The sequence below is a fragment of the Antennarius striatus genome, chromosome 18, assembly GCF_040054535.1.
Source record: "Antennarius striatus isolate MH-2024 chromosome 18, ASM4005453v1, whole genome shotgun sequence".
Lineage (NCBI taxonomy): Eukaryota > Metazoa > Chordata > Actinopteri > Lophiiformes > Antennariidae > Antennarius > Antennarius striatus.
The window spans coordinates 17,311,886-17,327,392 of record NC_090793.1 but is presented as its reverse complement, the minus strand read 5'-3'; the positions used below and the strand labels follow the sequence as shown (position 1 = coordinate 17,327,392).

Sequence of the window (15,507 nt, the reverse complement as noted above, 5' to 3'; positions counted from 1 at the left end):
TTGTACATGGCAGGAAATGTTCTCATGCGCCCGTCTTGTTGAAATAATCTAGGTTACACTTCAACTACCATAATATGGGGGGGGGGATTAATGCCCTTTACAAAAAGTATTTAGAAATACCAGTCCATAATAATCCCCCAAATCGCAAATTTTTCAAGGACATCTTTTTTATAAGGGATTAATAGCTGATATAATTAGTTGAGACTAGTAGACAAATAAATAAATGAATACGTAACCAACAGGATATCTGTGACCCCCCTAAACATTTCCGAATCTTGTCGTCCGCGGCGCGCTCAGCGATTTGGCGCTCGAGTGTCTCCAGTTGACTGTGCGCTCAAATTCAGCCACTATACCACAAAAATTGGAGTCATAAAGCTTTTGTGTGGTTTTTAAATATTCCATCGTGCAACATCAATGGACAATCATGTCTGAAGAGGAAAACAAGGTTTCCGATGAACTTTTCAGAGATGTCAAATTCTACGTTGTAGGGGACATTGACCAGAAGGTGAGGCTCTCGACGTTAGCCGCTAACTTAGTAGCATGCTAACTGTTAAAATGAAGGTTTTGTTGTAGAAGCTAACAGCTAACAGTGATATGTCATTTGACAAGCGTTGAGCTAGTATGTGACAAGCCACGTATTTTACCGCATAAATGCGTGTGTGAGATTTATATATGGCACTCGACTACGGATACAACCAACTTTACCAAGCATATCACTTCTGCGACTCTTTCGCATTAGCTATGAGTTTCGCAGACGGAGAGATTGGGTAGCTACTGGCTAACGGACTACGACGTATCACACTGGTGCTAAGCGAAATACAAAGCAGACGTTTGTCAGCTTGTTTTTTGTATACCAAGACTGTACTGTTTCTACAGTGCTGTATTGTTGTTTAGTGAAATAGTGAGATGAAGAAGATAAAGTATATCATTGCTGTGCATCAACCTTTGATTGTCAACATCTTGCTAAATTAGGCGCCTCTGACTACGCATGCGTCACCGCTATCTGTCATTGCGATTGTAGACCTGTGGCAGGGAGGTTCACTTCCTGCCAAATAATGATTCCTAGTCGAGGAGTGTTTATATACTGCAAATGCTACGTATGAACTGATATATCCCGTTATGTAATGTGGTTCTAATTATAAAGGGTGAAACATCGTTGTTAGGTTGAGATGCATTACTGAGCTGTTACGTCTGCAAAAAATGAACACATAGAAGTAGTCTTTTTACCGAAACTAAATGGATCGAGTCCAGGCCAGCCAACAACTTGTTTTGACCTGAGATAATTTTACTGTTTTTAATGAAATTATACTTAAGATTTTGCTTTTATGTGAAGGGTATACAAGGCCACATTTTATTTCATACACTTAATCAAGGTAAAATACCCTCGACACTTCTTTGTGCTTTTGATTGATGATTCTTGACTGGTTGAGAGCCTGACATCTCCATTCATCCGTGCTGTGGCTGCGTCTGTGTTGTGAGATTTTCACTGGCAGCCAATTTAATGGTCATGTGATGCTACATCACTGAGATGACTGACAGATTGTTAAGTATTGGCCTAGATTGGGAAAAAAACATGTTCAAAGGTATGTAAAATTAAGTAATATTAATATTAAGCAATTAATTTTATGAAGACAGTTGCAATGTTATGAGATTTTTTTGTCATAATAATTGTAATAGATGTCTGAAGGTTCTCATTCATCCAGTTCATGGTTATCCAAAAGTGTTTAAAATAATCATCTGGACTTTTAAGAAGTTCCTTGAAGATGTTTCACCTCCCATCCAAGAGGCTGACAGGCTCTGACACCTCTTGAATGACAGGTGAAACGTCTTTAAGGAACATTTTAAAGAATTGTTTACATTTATTACACATGAATCCAATCAGTCAGCAGAAGCTCTGTCTAAACAAACCAACATTAGTACTGAAGCCTTGCTGATTTGTACTTCTTTGTGTTGTAATGTCGTTGTAGTGTTTATTATATTGACTCGTCTTCCTCAGTCAGCTCTGTTAGCTGTTACAAGTTTTTCTGGCCACTCACTGAAATCACTGAGTTTTTGTCTAATCCCACAAAAGCAGATATTGATCCATGCATGTGGCTTGCTTGAGCTGCCACATTCACACAATACCAAATGTCAGTCTAGTTCATGTATACCAGTTTAAAATGTGATGTTCTCATACTTTTAACATTCAGTAATGATAGAATTTACTGAGATGTCACCTTTCCAGTCTGGCAGATCACTTCAAGTGCTTGACAAACTGCTGTACCACTGAGCCACCCGTTACTGGTATTATCTTAAATGAAGAGAGAGTCACAGCTGTTTTCTATTTCTGTTTGACTGCCTGTCAGACAACAAAATGGGACCACCAACACACATACCATTCCAACCCTAGAAACTGGTGTTAGCAATTGTCAGCTGTACCCAGCAAGATAGCACACAAAAGGTTTATTGGTCAGAAGTCAGATATGCAGAATTAACATGGGCCGTCATTTCAAAGTCATTTGCTTAAATGTTGTACAGCAGGTTTCATCTCAAATATGTGGACATGTTGATTGTTTTTAAAAATATGGCTACAGGCCTGAGCAATTGCTCAGATTAGCCTTTATGAAGATGGATGTTTTATTTTCATGTGATCTCTCATTGTTGTCAGCCATCTGTATGCAGAACAGTTTCTTTATGTTTTCCTTAATATAATAGGGGGATATGAAATTAGGTTTTACATGTTTTGATGGTGTATGCTAGATCTCATGATTTATATGTTATACATGTAATACTCCTGCATGCAGATAAAAAAGCACAACCCAGCGGTATAACTTCATGGCTGTTGTAATGCAGTTTTTATCACATCTATCCCAAGATGTTTTTAATTGATGAGTGAAATAAATCTTATATTCATGCAAATTTGAATTTTTTGGACTGAAGTTGGATTTTATGGATGTTGATTTTCCACTTTTTGTTCAGGTGGTGCAGCTCCTTAAAGCAGGAAAAGGGAAGGAGGTATCCTACAATGCCCTGGCGACTCACATCATAGCGGAGGATGGTGACAACCCTGAGGTGGGCGAATCCAGAGAGGTTTTTGACCTCCCTGTTGTCAAGGTAAGGGTTGTGCTAAAGTATATAATCATACTGAACAATGACATTTTTTTATCCTAAAAGATTTAAGTTTCTTATACTCAACATTTATGTGATATGTTTTTATTTTAATTTCATATTCCAGTTAAAGCACAAATCCATTGTCAGTTTTAAGTAATGTTTGAGTAATGTACTGGATTTTTGGGTAAGGGCTCTCCAGCATATCCTACACCTACAGTCAGTTTTTACTCATTGTGGCTCATAAAGTGAAATATTTTTTATTTGAATAATTCAGATACCTATAAATAAGAGAAAGTGGCATGTGAAGTATTAACAATTGTCACCTTAATGTTTTGCAGCCATCCTGGGTAATCCTTTCGGTCAGATGTGGTGACCTGCTCCCGTATCCTTCCACCATCTAATCTACAATTATTTAAAAAGACAACAGCCAAAAAACAAGTTCTAAAATGCCATTGGTCAAAGTGCTAATGAAACGTATAATGAATCCCTCAAAATGATTAAATTGCTAATTTTTTCCATAATCAGAAACATCAGAGTTACAGGATTCTCCCCAGAATCAGGACAGCTATTCTTTGGTGTTACAGCTTGTCTTCCTCGGGTGAGTGTGTAACATACAAGTGTGTGTTGTCAGAAGTGCTCAAGAAGTTCATGATAATTGGTAGTCATGGTTCACCATATTATCCGGTTTTGAATTTGCAATCTAGGTAGTATACCGCATTCCTGTGACAAGACGGTAGTGTGGGGAAATTTTGAATTTGACAGTACTAGTAGTTTTAGAAATAATTTTCAGGCCTGATAATTGAAAACTCAATATTCTGTATTTCTGTATATGTATGTACATTTGTTTGTACACAGCTTCCATATGACCTTAATGCTTTGTGGGCCTACATAACATTTTATGGAGGGGAATGTCAGCTCAACCTCAACAAGAAAGTCACACACCTAGTGGTGAAGGAACCAAAAGGAGTAAGTAAATGTGATTTTACGTCCCACGAAGCGGTGATGTATTGTAATTGTCAGTGTTTGTATGTTCGTCTGTTCGTCCACCAAATATCTTCACAACCGTTGCAGATAGAAAGGAAGAAAAAGCACATTACTTGGGCGGCAAAGGGGAGGAAAATGAGATGATGACCTTGACTTTGAGAAAACTAGGTCAAGGTCAAATTTCAGTTGTTTTATTCAGCGCAGATTTTTGAAAGGCAGTCACGTGATAGCATGTGCGCATTCTACTTGCTGATGGTATCTGGAAGTGCGCTACGTTCTGTGAGTGAGTCTCTGACTTCCGTGAGACACAAAAGTGCTTTAAACAGTCGATAAGAGTGTTGGAAAAGGTAATACAGATAGAAGGTGGTTTAATATCAGTATGGGGAGGGTTCAAAAACATTTAAATTAACCTAAATAATCAAATAAATAGTTTGTCGCTCTATCACAGAATTCATTAATCGCATATGGTTCCTGAAACGCATTAACCGCAAGGAACGACGATGCTTTGTATACCTTTTAAGGTACACATCTCTGTAACCTGATGAGATAAAATTACAAATATAATCTAATTATACGACCGATCTTTTATATTAGGCTACAACATATTGTCAGTGAAATCAAGCCAAATACAGCATAGCAGTTGCACAAGAATATTTCAAATATCATTAATGTACTATATGTTAGATGGTGGAAAATCTAGTTCAGTCCATGACCATATCACATCCGCATCACAAACATTCATTCAAATAATCCTGGGATTGTTTACTAGTTGGTGACAGAGGTAACCAGAGATGGAGCACTGAGCAGAGGTGAACTTGGGGCGAGTTAGTCTCGCTTTTCAGAATGATGTAGCACAGAAGCTGCCAAACAGTTTGTGTTTAATGAGTATTTGACATTTTCTGTCACAAATATTTTTCTTTTTATTGGCCTGGCAGGGGTCTCATTGGCTTGGTGACCCTCCATGCCTGTTTAAAGCTATGCTGTCTAACTGGTCAGACCAACCGGACAGCTTCATGTCTCAGAAAAAGGCTTGTTAAAGTGAAGATGAGCTTGAACAGAGTTGGTAGTAACTGGGTCATGGTGTGTGTCACTCACTTTCACTTTGGTACTGATGCAGTTTTGTTGTTTTCTTTTGTTTGTTGTTTTTTTCCCGATTTAGTTTCTAAAGTATTAGATACCTGTTCACATTAGTGATATTGGCTAATCTTTTTACAGGAACACACACAAACTGTCATTTTGAACTTGCATTCTTGTATTAACTGAACTTGTTTGTTTTATATAAAAAGTAGTTTGGCGACCCAAAACAATTCAATATCACATACACACAAAAAACATTTTCACAGCACTGTAGTTTGTGGAAAGATTGGCATGTTCATCTTTACAAGAGTCTATTTATATAGTGGATATTTTGGTTGAATTTTTCTTTCCAGGCCAAGTTTGAATGTGCCCTGAAAAACCCTAGCATCAAGATTGTCACCCTGGACTGGATTACAGATTCAGTTAAAGGTAAAATAACTGCCCTCGGTGTGATGTGTTCATGCTTTTATTTTACTTCCTTGTACAGTTTATTTATTTAGTTTTCAAATATTTGTTTATCTTTGCTGAAGTAGTTGAAGTAGTAAAAAATCTTTGTGTCACGTTCTAATTGCTGGCAACTAAATTTTGGTGTTGGATCTCAAGGCAAAGCTGTCCAGAGTTGTTACATCATTGTACAACAGATACCAAACGATTGTGACTCTGTTTATTTTTCTGATTTTGTACAGACAAAAGCAGGAAAGATGAAACCTTCTATCATCCCAGACTCATCTATACGGGGCCCGAGGAAGAAGAGAGTGAAGCAGACTCCTCTGACCAGCACTCTCATTCAGATGGAAGCTACAGCCCACGGCGGTCTCGGTTGTCCTCTTCTGGGGAGGGTTCCAGCCCCCACAGACGACCAGGACCCAAAAAGTTTAAATCCTTCTCTCCAACTTCACCCCGAAAACCTGAGCAAAGCAGTGAGCGCATGTTTGATGACTCTGATGAAGACTCGGCCACAGAGAAAGAGGGCACCAACCTCAACTGGACACCAGCTGAAGTTGCCACGCCTACCACTGCCATTCCAACTGGTACAGCCAGACGACGGAGTGGGCCACCCGGCAACAAAGACCCAGTTTCATCCACCGGCAGTGGGCTGATAAACCTTTGTGCCACTGTGCCTCCTGTACCTAACAGGGGAGGAGTCATGCCTCCTGAGATCCGCTCTGCTGCTGCTGCTGCTGCCAGTCACACATCACAGCAAGGTTAGTATACAGAGTTCACACTACACAGTAATTTGTTCTTTATTAGACTTCTATCAAAAATCAGCCTCATATTTTGAAAGAGCAAACAAAGTTTTGGCCATTAAGTAGCTCTTTTTTTTCTTCTTTTTTTAATTTATTTGCAGCTTCATCATATCAAGATAACAGTAATTTTTCTGTCCCAGTATGTTTTTTCTGATGTTCATACCTGCTTCTCCTTTGTGGGTGTTATCATTTCCAGAGAACATCCCCGGATGGAGTCCAGCAGCTAGAACGCTTCGCAACATCACCAACAACTCTGACATGCAGCCAGCCAATCGACCTCCTAATGTTGCACATGTAAGGAGTTTGAAACGGTGGTACATGGTGTTTGTCCAGGGTGGTTTCCACCAACTTGTAGAGGATTGACCCATAAGCACTGGCTAGGTCCAGCCACAGCACTGCCAGGTCTCCATTCGCCTCACATGCCTCTCCTGATCAGCTGTGTTCCAGGCACCCCAGGTCTCCAAGAATGCTCCCTTTCAGTACTGAGGAGGTGTTAGTCTACTTTTTTTTGGAGGAAATCTGTCATTCTTCTGGCTAGAATTCTAAAGTATTGCTCCTAGCTCTTGCTCTTTGTGTGGGTAACACAGGATGTTGTGCAAAAAAATTGTCCACTTCCTCCTGGGAGGACTCGTGTTGCCTGCTGTGTTGGTCCTAACAGCAGCTTTGTCAAACTAAAAGGGTTGGCTAAGAATAAGCGTCTCAATCCTCCACTTGTGCCATTCAGCTCTACTCAGGGTCTTGAGCTCTTTCTGGACGGAGAGGTGGTTTCTCTTCCTCAGCTGCTTCTTTGAACTGTTTTGCCAGTGTCCTTTTTCATAGGTAACCCCATGAAAATGAAAAATATGTAGAATTTAGAATTTCTTAATTTAATGGTAGAGATGTGGCGTTTTTTTTATTGTCATGAAAAAGGAAGCTGTCATAAGTCCACTGCTGCTCCTTTCAGCTTTAATTATTATTTTACATTTCGCACTTTTTTTCTTGATTGCATCAAAATGAGAATTCCGATACTAGTGCTTTGCTTGGGTTTTCATTTCTTTGTCCTCCTCTGTTTCAGATCATTCAGAATCTGACAGCCAATCAGACAAAGCCGGTCGATCATCAGGCCAATCAGTGCCATTCCCAGACCCCTAATAATAACAATCCTCTGCTGTTCAATCAGTCCAAAGTGGTCACCCAGCCTCTCACAGCAGAGCAGCAGCAACAATTACTACAGCAATCACACCAGGCTGCCCAACACCAACAGTTACCGCAGCAATCACAGCATCCTATGATGCACCTCCAGCAGCAGCAGCAGCAACAACAACAACAACAACAACAACAGCAGCAGCAGCAGCATCAGATGATCCAGCTCCATCACCAACATCAACAGTCACAGGTTGCACAGCAAGGATTCACACAGCTGCCCCAGCAGCAGCAGCAGCAACATTTTCTGCAACAGCAGCAAATGCACCAACAGCAAATGTTTTCACAACAGCAACAGCAGCACGCCTTCTCCCAGCAACATCTTCGTTCTCAGCAAGTCCTACGGCCTGGTTTGCAGCAACTACAGCAGCAGCAGGCGCTGCAGCAACAGCTACAGCAATTCCAACAACAGCAACGCATGCAGATGTTGCAGCAACAGCAGAATCAACAGCAGGTGCATCTTCAGCAGCAGCAGCAACAACAACAACAACAACAACAGCAGCAGCAGCACTTCCTACATCACCAGCAGATGCAGCAGCAGCACCTGCAGAATCAGCAGCAGGCACTACAACAGCAGAACCAGCAGGCCCTGCAGGACCAACAAACAACATTACAGCCTCATGTCCAGCAGTCTTACTTCTCCCAGCTGTTTGGGCATGAACCAGGGCAAGAAGGTGAGTATGGTCACTACGAGCTGTAAAGTTTTATGTTGGTCTAACATCTTATTACTTGGTCTCTGAACCAAGTGTTGAATCAGTCAGTTATATATGTAAATTTAAAAAAAAAATTTAATTGCAGCAATACCGTGGAAAACCACATGTATGCTGCCTGGCAAAAAACTCCCCAGAGTGGGGATGGAGTTTGACCTTTTATGAATTCTGTTCAATAGCTTGCATGAGTTCCAGTGATTTATTATCCATGGTGGGACAATCTACATACTTGTTGGAAGTTTGGAAGAATTATTTTTAATATATTAAATAATGGCTGTGAAAATAATTTGTGTATGTAGACATGTATGCACAGCATTACTGATAGCTCAGAATGAAAATGATCTTCCTCTGGTGGTGAAGGATGAGTTCAACACCCATACATAGTAAACATTCTTGTTTCTGTAAATAGCAGACCAAAGTTTCTCTAATTTTGCAGATTATTTGAATCCTATTTCAGAGGTTTGATCCCTTACAGCAGTTGTGTTACTCTTGTCATTTTCAGTTCCCCAAGATGGCTTCCTTTTGGGCTGTGTTTTTGCTCTTGCTGACTACCCAGAACAGATGGCTGACAAACAACTCCTGGCCACATGGAAGAGGGTCAGTCACACAGAAATATAGTCTTTTAGAGTTGTCTAGGCTAAACCATCAACAGCTTTATGTTTTAAGTTATTATTATGCTGAAACATGAAATTCACAACACCTTAAATATTAAGACATCAAAATATGGAATTTTAATGAACCAGAAATAGCGTTTAGTATCAAAGATAGAAGATTCATGTTTACTACATTTGTCCCATAGGTCATTCAGGCATGTGGGGGGGCTGTCGACCCCACTCTAACAAGTCGCTGCACACACCTCCTCTGTGAGAGTCAAGTCAGCAACATGTATCTACAGGTAAGGGTGTGTGTAAGCGATGAACTGATGATCTGAATGGGGTGTACCCACCTCTCAACCCGTCAAGTGGGATGGAGGATGAATGATTATTCAGTTGACTGTTGTCTTCATCACTGCTTCACTGATGTTTTCTGTGTCAGGCACTCAGGGAGGGGAAGCGCTGTGTGACAGCCCATTGGCTCAACACAGTGCTGAAGAGGAAGAGGATGGTTCCTCCTCATCGGACGTTACATCTTCCCTTTGCCTTCCCTCCTGGAGCCAAACCTTGCTCTCAGCATGTATGTTCAGCTTCCTCACACAGCTGCTTCACTGGTTTACATGGTCGGGTGTGTTGTGGACCTGATCTGGTGTTAGATTGATGAAGGCACATGGTTAACTACCCTGGATTGTTGGGTTTTCATCTCTTAGTTGTTTCATCACTTGTCACGATTATACAAAATGCACCAGATGGATTTGTAAGGATGTAAATTTGCCTCAAAAATTCTCCAATGGCCTTGTCTGAATGGTAGAGGGGTGATATCCTTATCAGAGGGAAAATGGTTGCATATCAGGCGGCCCTTTTCCAATGATGATATCTTCTCTAAGAATTATTTCTTTTGCTTTAACGTTGATCTACTTGGTACTATTTTTGGAAACCTGTTGAGATTCCAACTGAGCTGAGTTGATTCCAAATGCAATCATGGAGGTGCTTTGGACTACTGGTTGCTCTAGCTACTTGGACTAAGAGGAAAACCAGCCATTTTAAAATATTCTTTCAACTACCTTCTTGCTTTTAATATTCACATGGTGTTTTGTTAATGGCAGCACAGAAAACCACACGTAGGTCAGAGGAGGAGATGAAGTAAAGATAGGTTTCTTTGTTTGGTGGCACTGTGTAAATGACATGATGGTATGTTTGCAGTGTGTTGCTGTGGTGACCAGCCACACTGAGGGATATTACAGCTTTTATGTAAACGAAATGACAATAACTAAAAAAAGGAGTTGAGCAGAGTCAAGTCAATACCATCAGTGTAAAAGGACCAAAAGTGTTCTTTAGACAAACTGCTGAGGCCCACATTTCTGCCAGCGGCTGTTCCAGTGACAGTAAAAATGTCACTACTGGATGAATGTTATTGTGAATGGATGCATGCTGCCTTGTGTTTTAAATGGCTTTGAGTCAGACTACAAAAGCCCTTTATGATTGCAGCCTGTGATTCTTTTTTGTGGACAAGTTGTTCAAGTTGTTTGTGCAGTGGAGATGTTTGAAAATGGCGTCCCTTTAACCACAAGCTCTGTTCCTTTTTTCTGTCTATTTCTTCTCAGATTATATCGGTGACAGGTTTTGTAGATGCTGACAGGGATGACCTGAAGTTGATGGCCTACCTGGCCGGTGCCAGATACACCGGATATTTGTGCCGCAGTAATACTGTCCTCATCTGTAAAGAGTGAGATAACACAAAAACACAACTTTGCAGCAGGGCTTCACTGCTGTAAGGGTTTCAGTCAGACTCAATTGAAAGTTTTAGTGGTAAACCATTTCTAGTATCACTGATGGCTCTGCACAAGGTGTTCTTTTGTAATGTCATTTAGAAGACTGACATAACAGAATATTTCACTATATTGAGCTTAACTCACGATTCCGAAAAGAACAAAAATAAATGAATCGTATTCTAGCATTTGCACCGTTCATTGTGCAGGGTTTCTCTAACCTTGTTTTTTTCTTTTCAGACCCGTTGGGCTCAAGTATGAAAAAGCCAAGGAATGGAAAATCCCTTGTGTGAATGCCCAGTGGCTTTGTGATATACTACTGGGCAACTTTGAAGCACTGAGACAGATCCAGCACAACAGATACTCCATCTACACACACCCTGAACCTCTGATCCCTAACCCACAGCTGGTCCAAAACCTTCTGAGTATGTACAGTGAAACATACCATCATTTGGGGAAATCTTATTTTTATCATGATGAGCATTTGGAAGTAGTAATAAATTTTATTTTAAAAACATTAAACATTACAAGTCAGGAGTTTGGCCGTTTTTACATTGGTTGTCCCTTAACAGACAAAAACTGTCCAATTTCCACATTAAGAGAAAAACATCACTGCAGTGTGTTTCTCCTGTGGAGCCACCTCGCATCATTGTGATAGATTACAGCTCCGTATTCACCCTGCATTGGAGTTTCTTCAATTCTTCAATCTCAGATAGATTATCATATGTGTTAGCATGTGCATACTTGACAGTATAGTTTTAGTTGCATTATTATTTTATCATTATAGATGTGTAGTAATGAAATGTTCCTTTACTGATCTTTTCTTCTCTCCAGCTCCTTGGAGAATGCCCATCAAAGTTTCGCCTGATGCTCTGGCGGTGAGTTTATTGATACACTGCTTCTTGCTCTGCATACACTGTGTCACCAACAGTTTAGTCTGTAATGAGCCTCTGTTATGTTATATTATATCAACTATGTACATGCAGGAGCAGCTATGTATCACTCCATCTGAAATATGCTTATTCATTTGACACAAAGTTTGCTGGTGATTGCTCATCTGTGTTGAATGGGGCCAAACATGTAAACTATAATTGTTTTTATCAGAGTGAATTGTTTTCTCTTCAAATAAGGTTACTTTAGAGAAATGGGTGTGAGAGAGAGAAAATGGCAAAATGCCCCTACAGGTCTTTCGTATGCCTTCGTTCCCATAGGTATCTGCATGCAAAAGGAGTAAATAAGTCACGGTTTATTGTAATGCTTTTGTGTGTGGTATTAATTTATAAACTAAGTAGATGGATGAGACCAAATATACAGTAGATGCTCTATGTTTTACTCCTTAACCTGACTGTATGTTGTGTTTTTTCTTTGTGATGATTGTGGGGGTGTTCAGAATCTCCAGCTCCTACAGAAGCAGAGGATGACAGACGCCAACAACCAGCCTGCAAACAAGAAAGCGAGGTCAGTGTGACGGATCTCAGTTTAGACTGTCGGCGTCGGACGAACATGAGATCAGATCTCCAAATTATCATGCAGTGATGCAATTTTGTAAAAGTACAGTGTTGTGTTTGCAGAATGGAGGAGATCCAGCCCCCCGGTAAGAAGCTGCCTCCTGAGTCTACGCCTCGAGTCATGTTCACAGGTTTTGAGCCCACACAAGTACAGCTGTACACAAAGGTACCGTCTGATTTACTGATCCATGCCATTTGAACAGACCATGTACTAGTGAACTGCCTCACCATGTGACAGTGTTACAAACTTACATTATTTTATGGTCTTTGTTAATGTTCTTATGTAGCTTCCGTACAGATATGTTCTCAGCGCTCTTCTTTCTCCTCAGCGGTTGTATGCTTTAGGTGGTGAAGTAGCGGACAGCAGTCAGAAGGTCACTCATCTGGTGGCCACTAAGGTGACTCGGACAGTCAAGTTTCTCACCGCCATGTCTGTGGTGAAGCACATCCTGAGCCCTGAGTGGCTGGAGGACAGCTGGAGAAGCCAGCAGTTTGTAGGTGTGTGTGTTTTCTTGAAGAAACCATGGTAACACTCTAAAAAGATTTACAAAAATATGAACAATTCTTGGTATCAGTTATTCTTTTTGGGTCTATTTCCTGTTTCCTCTTGTTGTTTTTTGTCGATTTTAGCTTTTAGTTGTGTAAAGATGTGTAAAATGATAAAGCGTGTGTTTGTGTGTGTGTTGCAGATGAACAGAGTTACACCCTGAGGGATGCAGAGGCTGAGGTCTTGTTTAATTTTAGTCTGGAGGAGTCTTTAAGGCGAGCCAATAGTACTCCACTCTTTAAGGTAAAATGAGTTTCACACTCAAAGCACCTGAACTGTGGTCTTAAGCATTCTTCACACATGTTGTGTGTTCTTATATACATTTTGTCATGGTTCACTAAAACATTGAAAACATCTTAAACGGTGGTGAGATGTTTGATGTTTGAACTGGGTTGTGTGTCTGTCTTTTCTTCTCTCTTGTGATGGGGGATGTAGGGGAAGTTCTTCTACCTCACCCCAGGGATCTGCCCCAGCCTCAGCACCATGAAGTCCATCCTGGAGAGCGCTGGAGGAAAGCTGCTGGCCAAACAGCCCTCCTACAGAAAGATTATTGAACATAAACAAAACAAGGTCAATTACTGGTCATAACTTAATTATATTTTCTTTTATTATGACACAAACTTAGCTATAGAAATGAAATTAAAATACATCAGATAAAATTGAAAAATTTTTGAAAGCAATTTTTTTTTAAAAAATGTTTTTTGCAGAACCTTCCAGAGATCATTTTAATATCCTGCGAGAACGACCTCCACTTATGCAGAGAATACTTCCTGAAAAACATTGGTAAGTAAACGTTTCATTGACGTAACAGGTTCCTCAGTGCTTTACCTCAAAAATCAAACTCGTTGCATTTGGGTCATGTATAATTATTAACCCTAAAACTATAATTTGAGGGCTTGTCTGAAAGAAATAATGATTATTTTAAAAAATGGTAAAAAGGGTGTGTGTTCTGTGACAATGAAGATGCTTCAAACTTGACATTGCATTAACTTCCTTCATGGTCCAACGCATTGTGTTTAATGGGCTTTGATGTTTTTTGTCTGTTTGCCAGATGTTCACACCGCTGAATTCATCTTGACGGGAGTCCTCACCCAGAAACTCAACTATGACTCATATCCTTTTCAGCCAATGACAACTCAGGACAAAAGGCTTTTGATGCTTGGTTTTCTTCTTGCATAGAGTATATATAATATGTACATTAAATGTAGGTCACATTAGATGTTCTTATGGGCCCAGAGTTCCTCCTCACCAGATCTTTATAGTGTTATTCTTTCTGAACAAGGGTGTGTTATGGCCTCTACCTGTACCTGTACACAGTCTGCTAGTATTTGTTGTCCTTCAGTTTCCTTGACAGTCACACATACAAATTTACTTGATGGTGTTGCAGGGACTGCATCAGGAAGAGGAACAAATCAGGAAGCCCCTTTCATTCATTTCACCCATGTTCTGTAATTTTGTAGCTTTTTGTTACTAATTTGAACATAAATTATTATTTTTGTTAAAATAATGTTTGAATTGTGAAGGATTTTTAACCTTTTTCCTGTTCTTCATATGTAATGTGTAATGGCTCCAGCTCTTACACGCTGCTTTTTTGAATAAAAGTTGTACATTTCTGAAATGCCTTTTGCTTGTTTTTTGGAAAAGTTCATGCTGAAAAAGTTCATGTCATCTAACACGAACACTAGTGTGTGTGTGTGTGTGTGTGCGTGTGTGTGTGTAATTGAGATACGATTAATTCAACATACAAGTTTTCTGAGATTCTAGATTGGTCAATATTTTGTTTGAGATACGAGTGGAAATACAATTTGAGTTCTGACCTCAATCGACGTGACGAATAAGCAAAATGAAAATCTAACTTGAATATCGGGTATCAATTTTTAAACTGCTTTGGTTCACTGACATCTAAGTTATTAAAATGTAAATTAACATTTGTATCGAGGGGTTGTGGAACAACTAAATCAGATTCCTGGTGTGAACTAGACCCACGTGATTGTGAAGGAGGGGATTGTGGCTGTGCTCTGTTGCCAGCAGGGGGGGCACAAATTGCAGGAAACGCACAAGTGATTGCTCCCATGGGAAGTGTGTGGCTCCCACAATCATCACTGGAGGACTGTTCTCCTTTATTTTGTGTAGTGAAGTCTTTGGAGGGAGAGTTGAGGAAGATGCTGCTATTGTGGCTTGAATACAAAATTGGAATTTAAAAAAATGGCACATTGTCACACTTACATAATTAATGTAAATCATGTCTATTATTTTAAGTAGGTTTGGTTTTAGTTATGTAAATGATGTCTTGAATTAACATTTCAACCTAGTTTAACATGGAGTGGCACCCACACACACACACACACACCCTCCCTCCCACAGTTTGTTGATATGTGTCATTGATCCTCTATTCATTCCTGGAGCGGCCCAGCTGTCAGTCACTTCCACGTCACTGCATCACTAACGGCTGCACTGAAGCTCAGGAGCCTCTGTGGGAGCAGCAATGCAGTTTTCCTCCTCACTGCCACAAGAGATCATTAGACAAACTTTAATGAGCCTTAATCAATTCCTGTTATGAGAAGAGAAGCAGACAGAGAAGCCACTCGGCAGTGAAAATACAAATCAGAGATTAGACAGTTTCACTCTGAGAAGCAGATTTAAGTTTTCATTAATTATAAAAGAGGAGCATATTGTTTAGCCCCCAGGGCAGACTCATACAGTAGAGAAGCTACGCCAGAGTAGATGGGGTCACATCTCCATTCATTAGAGATCTCCAATCCAGTCTGTGGCTTTTGGGGGAGGGGGAATGGATGGGGGG

At 40.2% G+C, this 15,507-nt stretch overlaps 1 protein-coding gene across 1 annotated transcript; it reads left to right on the top strand.

Annotated features, from left to right (window-relative positions):
* The first annotated feature begins 311 nt into the window (after positions 1–311).
* Positions 312–14,319, top strand: paxip1 (PAX interacting (with transcription-activation domain) protein 1). Its single transcript, XM_068340287.1, has 23 exons — positions 312–505; positions 2,959–3,093; positions 3,429–3,472; positions 3,625–3,688; positions 3,946–4,056; positions 5,505–5,580; positions 5,838–6,356; positions 6,595–6,692; positions 7,453–8,254; positions 8,793–8,887; positions 9,090–9,185; positions 9,326–9,463; positions 10,488–10,609; positions 10,893–11,077; positions 11,487–11,530; positions 12,043–12,110; positions 12,224–12,326; positions 12,490–12,658; positions 12,850–12,950; positions 13,143–13,277; positions 13,415–13,490; positions 13,759–13,822; positions 14,071–14,319. Exons 1-23 carry the CDS (start codon positions 425–427, stop codon positions 14,081–14,083), a joined length of 3,339 nt encoding a protein of 1,112 aa, XP_068196388.1. The 5' UTR covers positions 312–424; the 3' UTR covers positions 14,084–14,319.
* Positions 14,320–15,507: the final 1,188 nt, after the last annotated feature.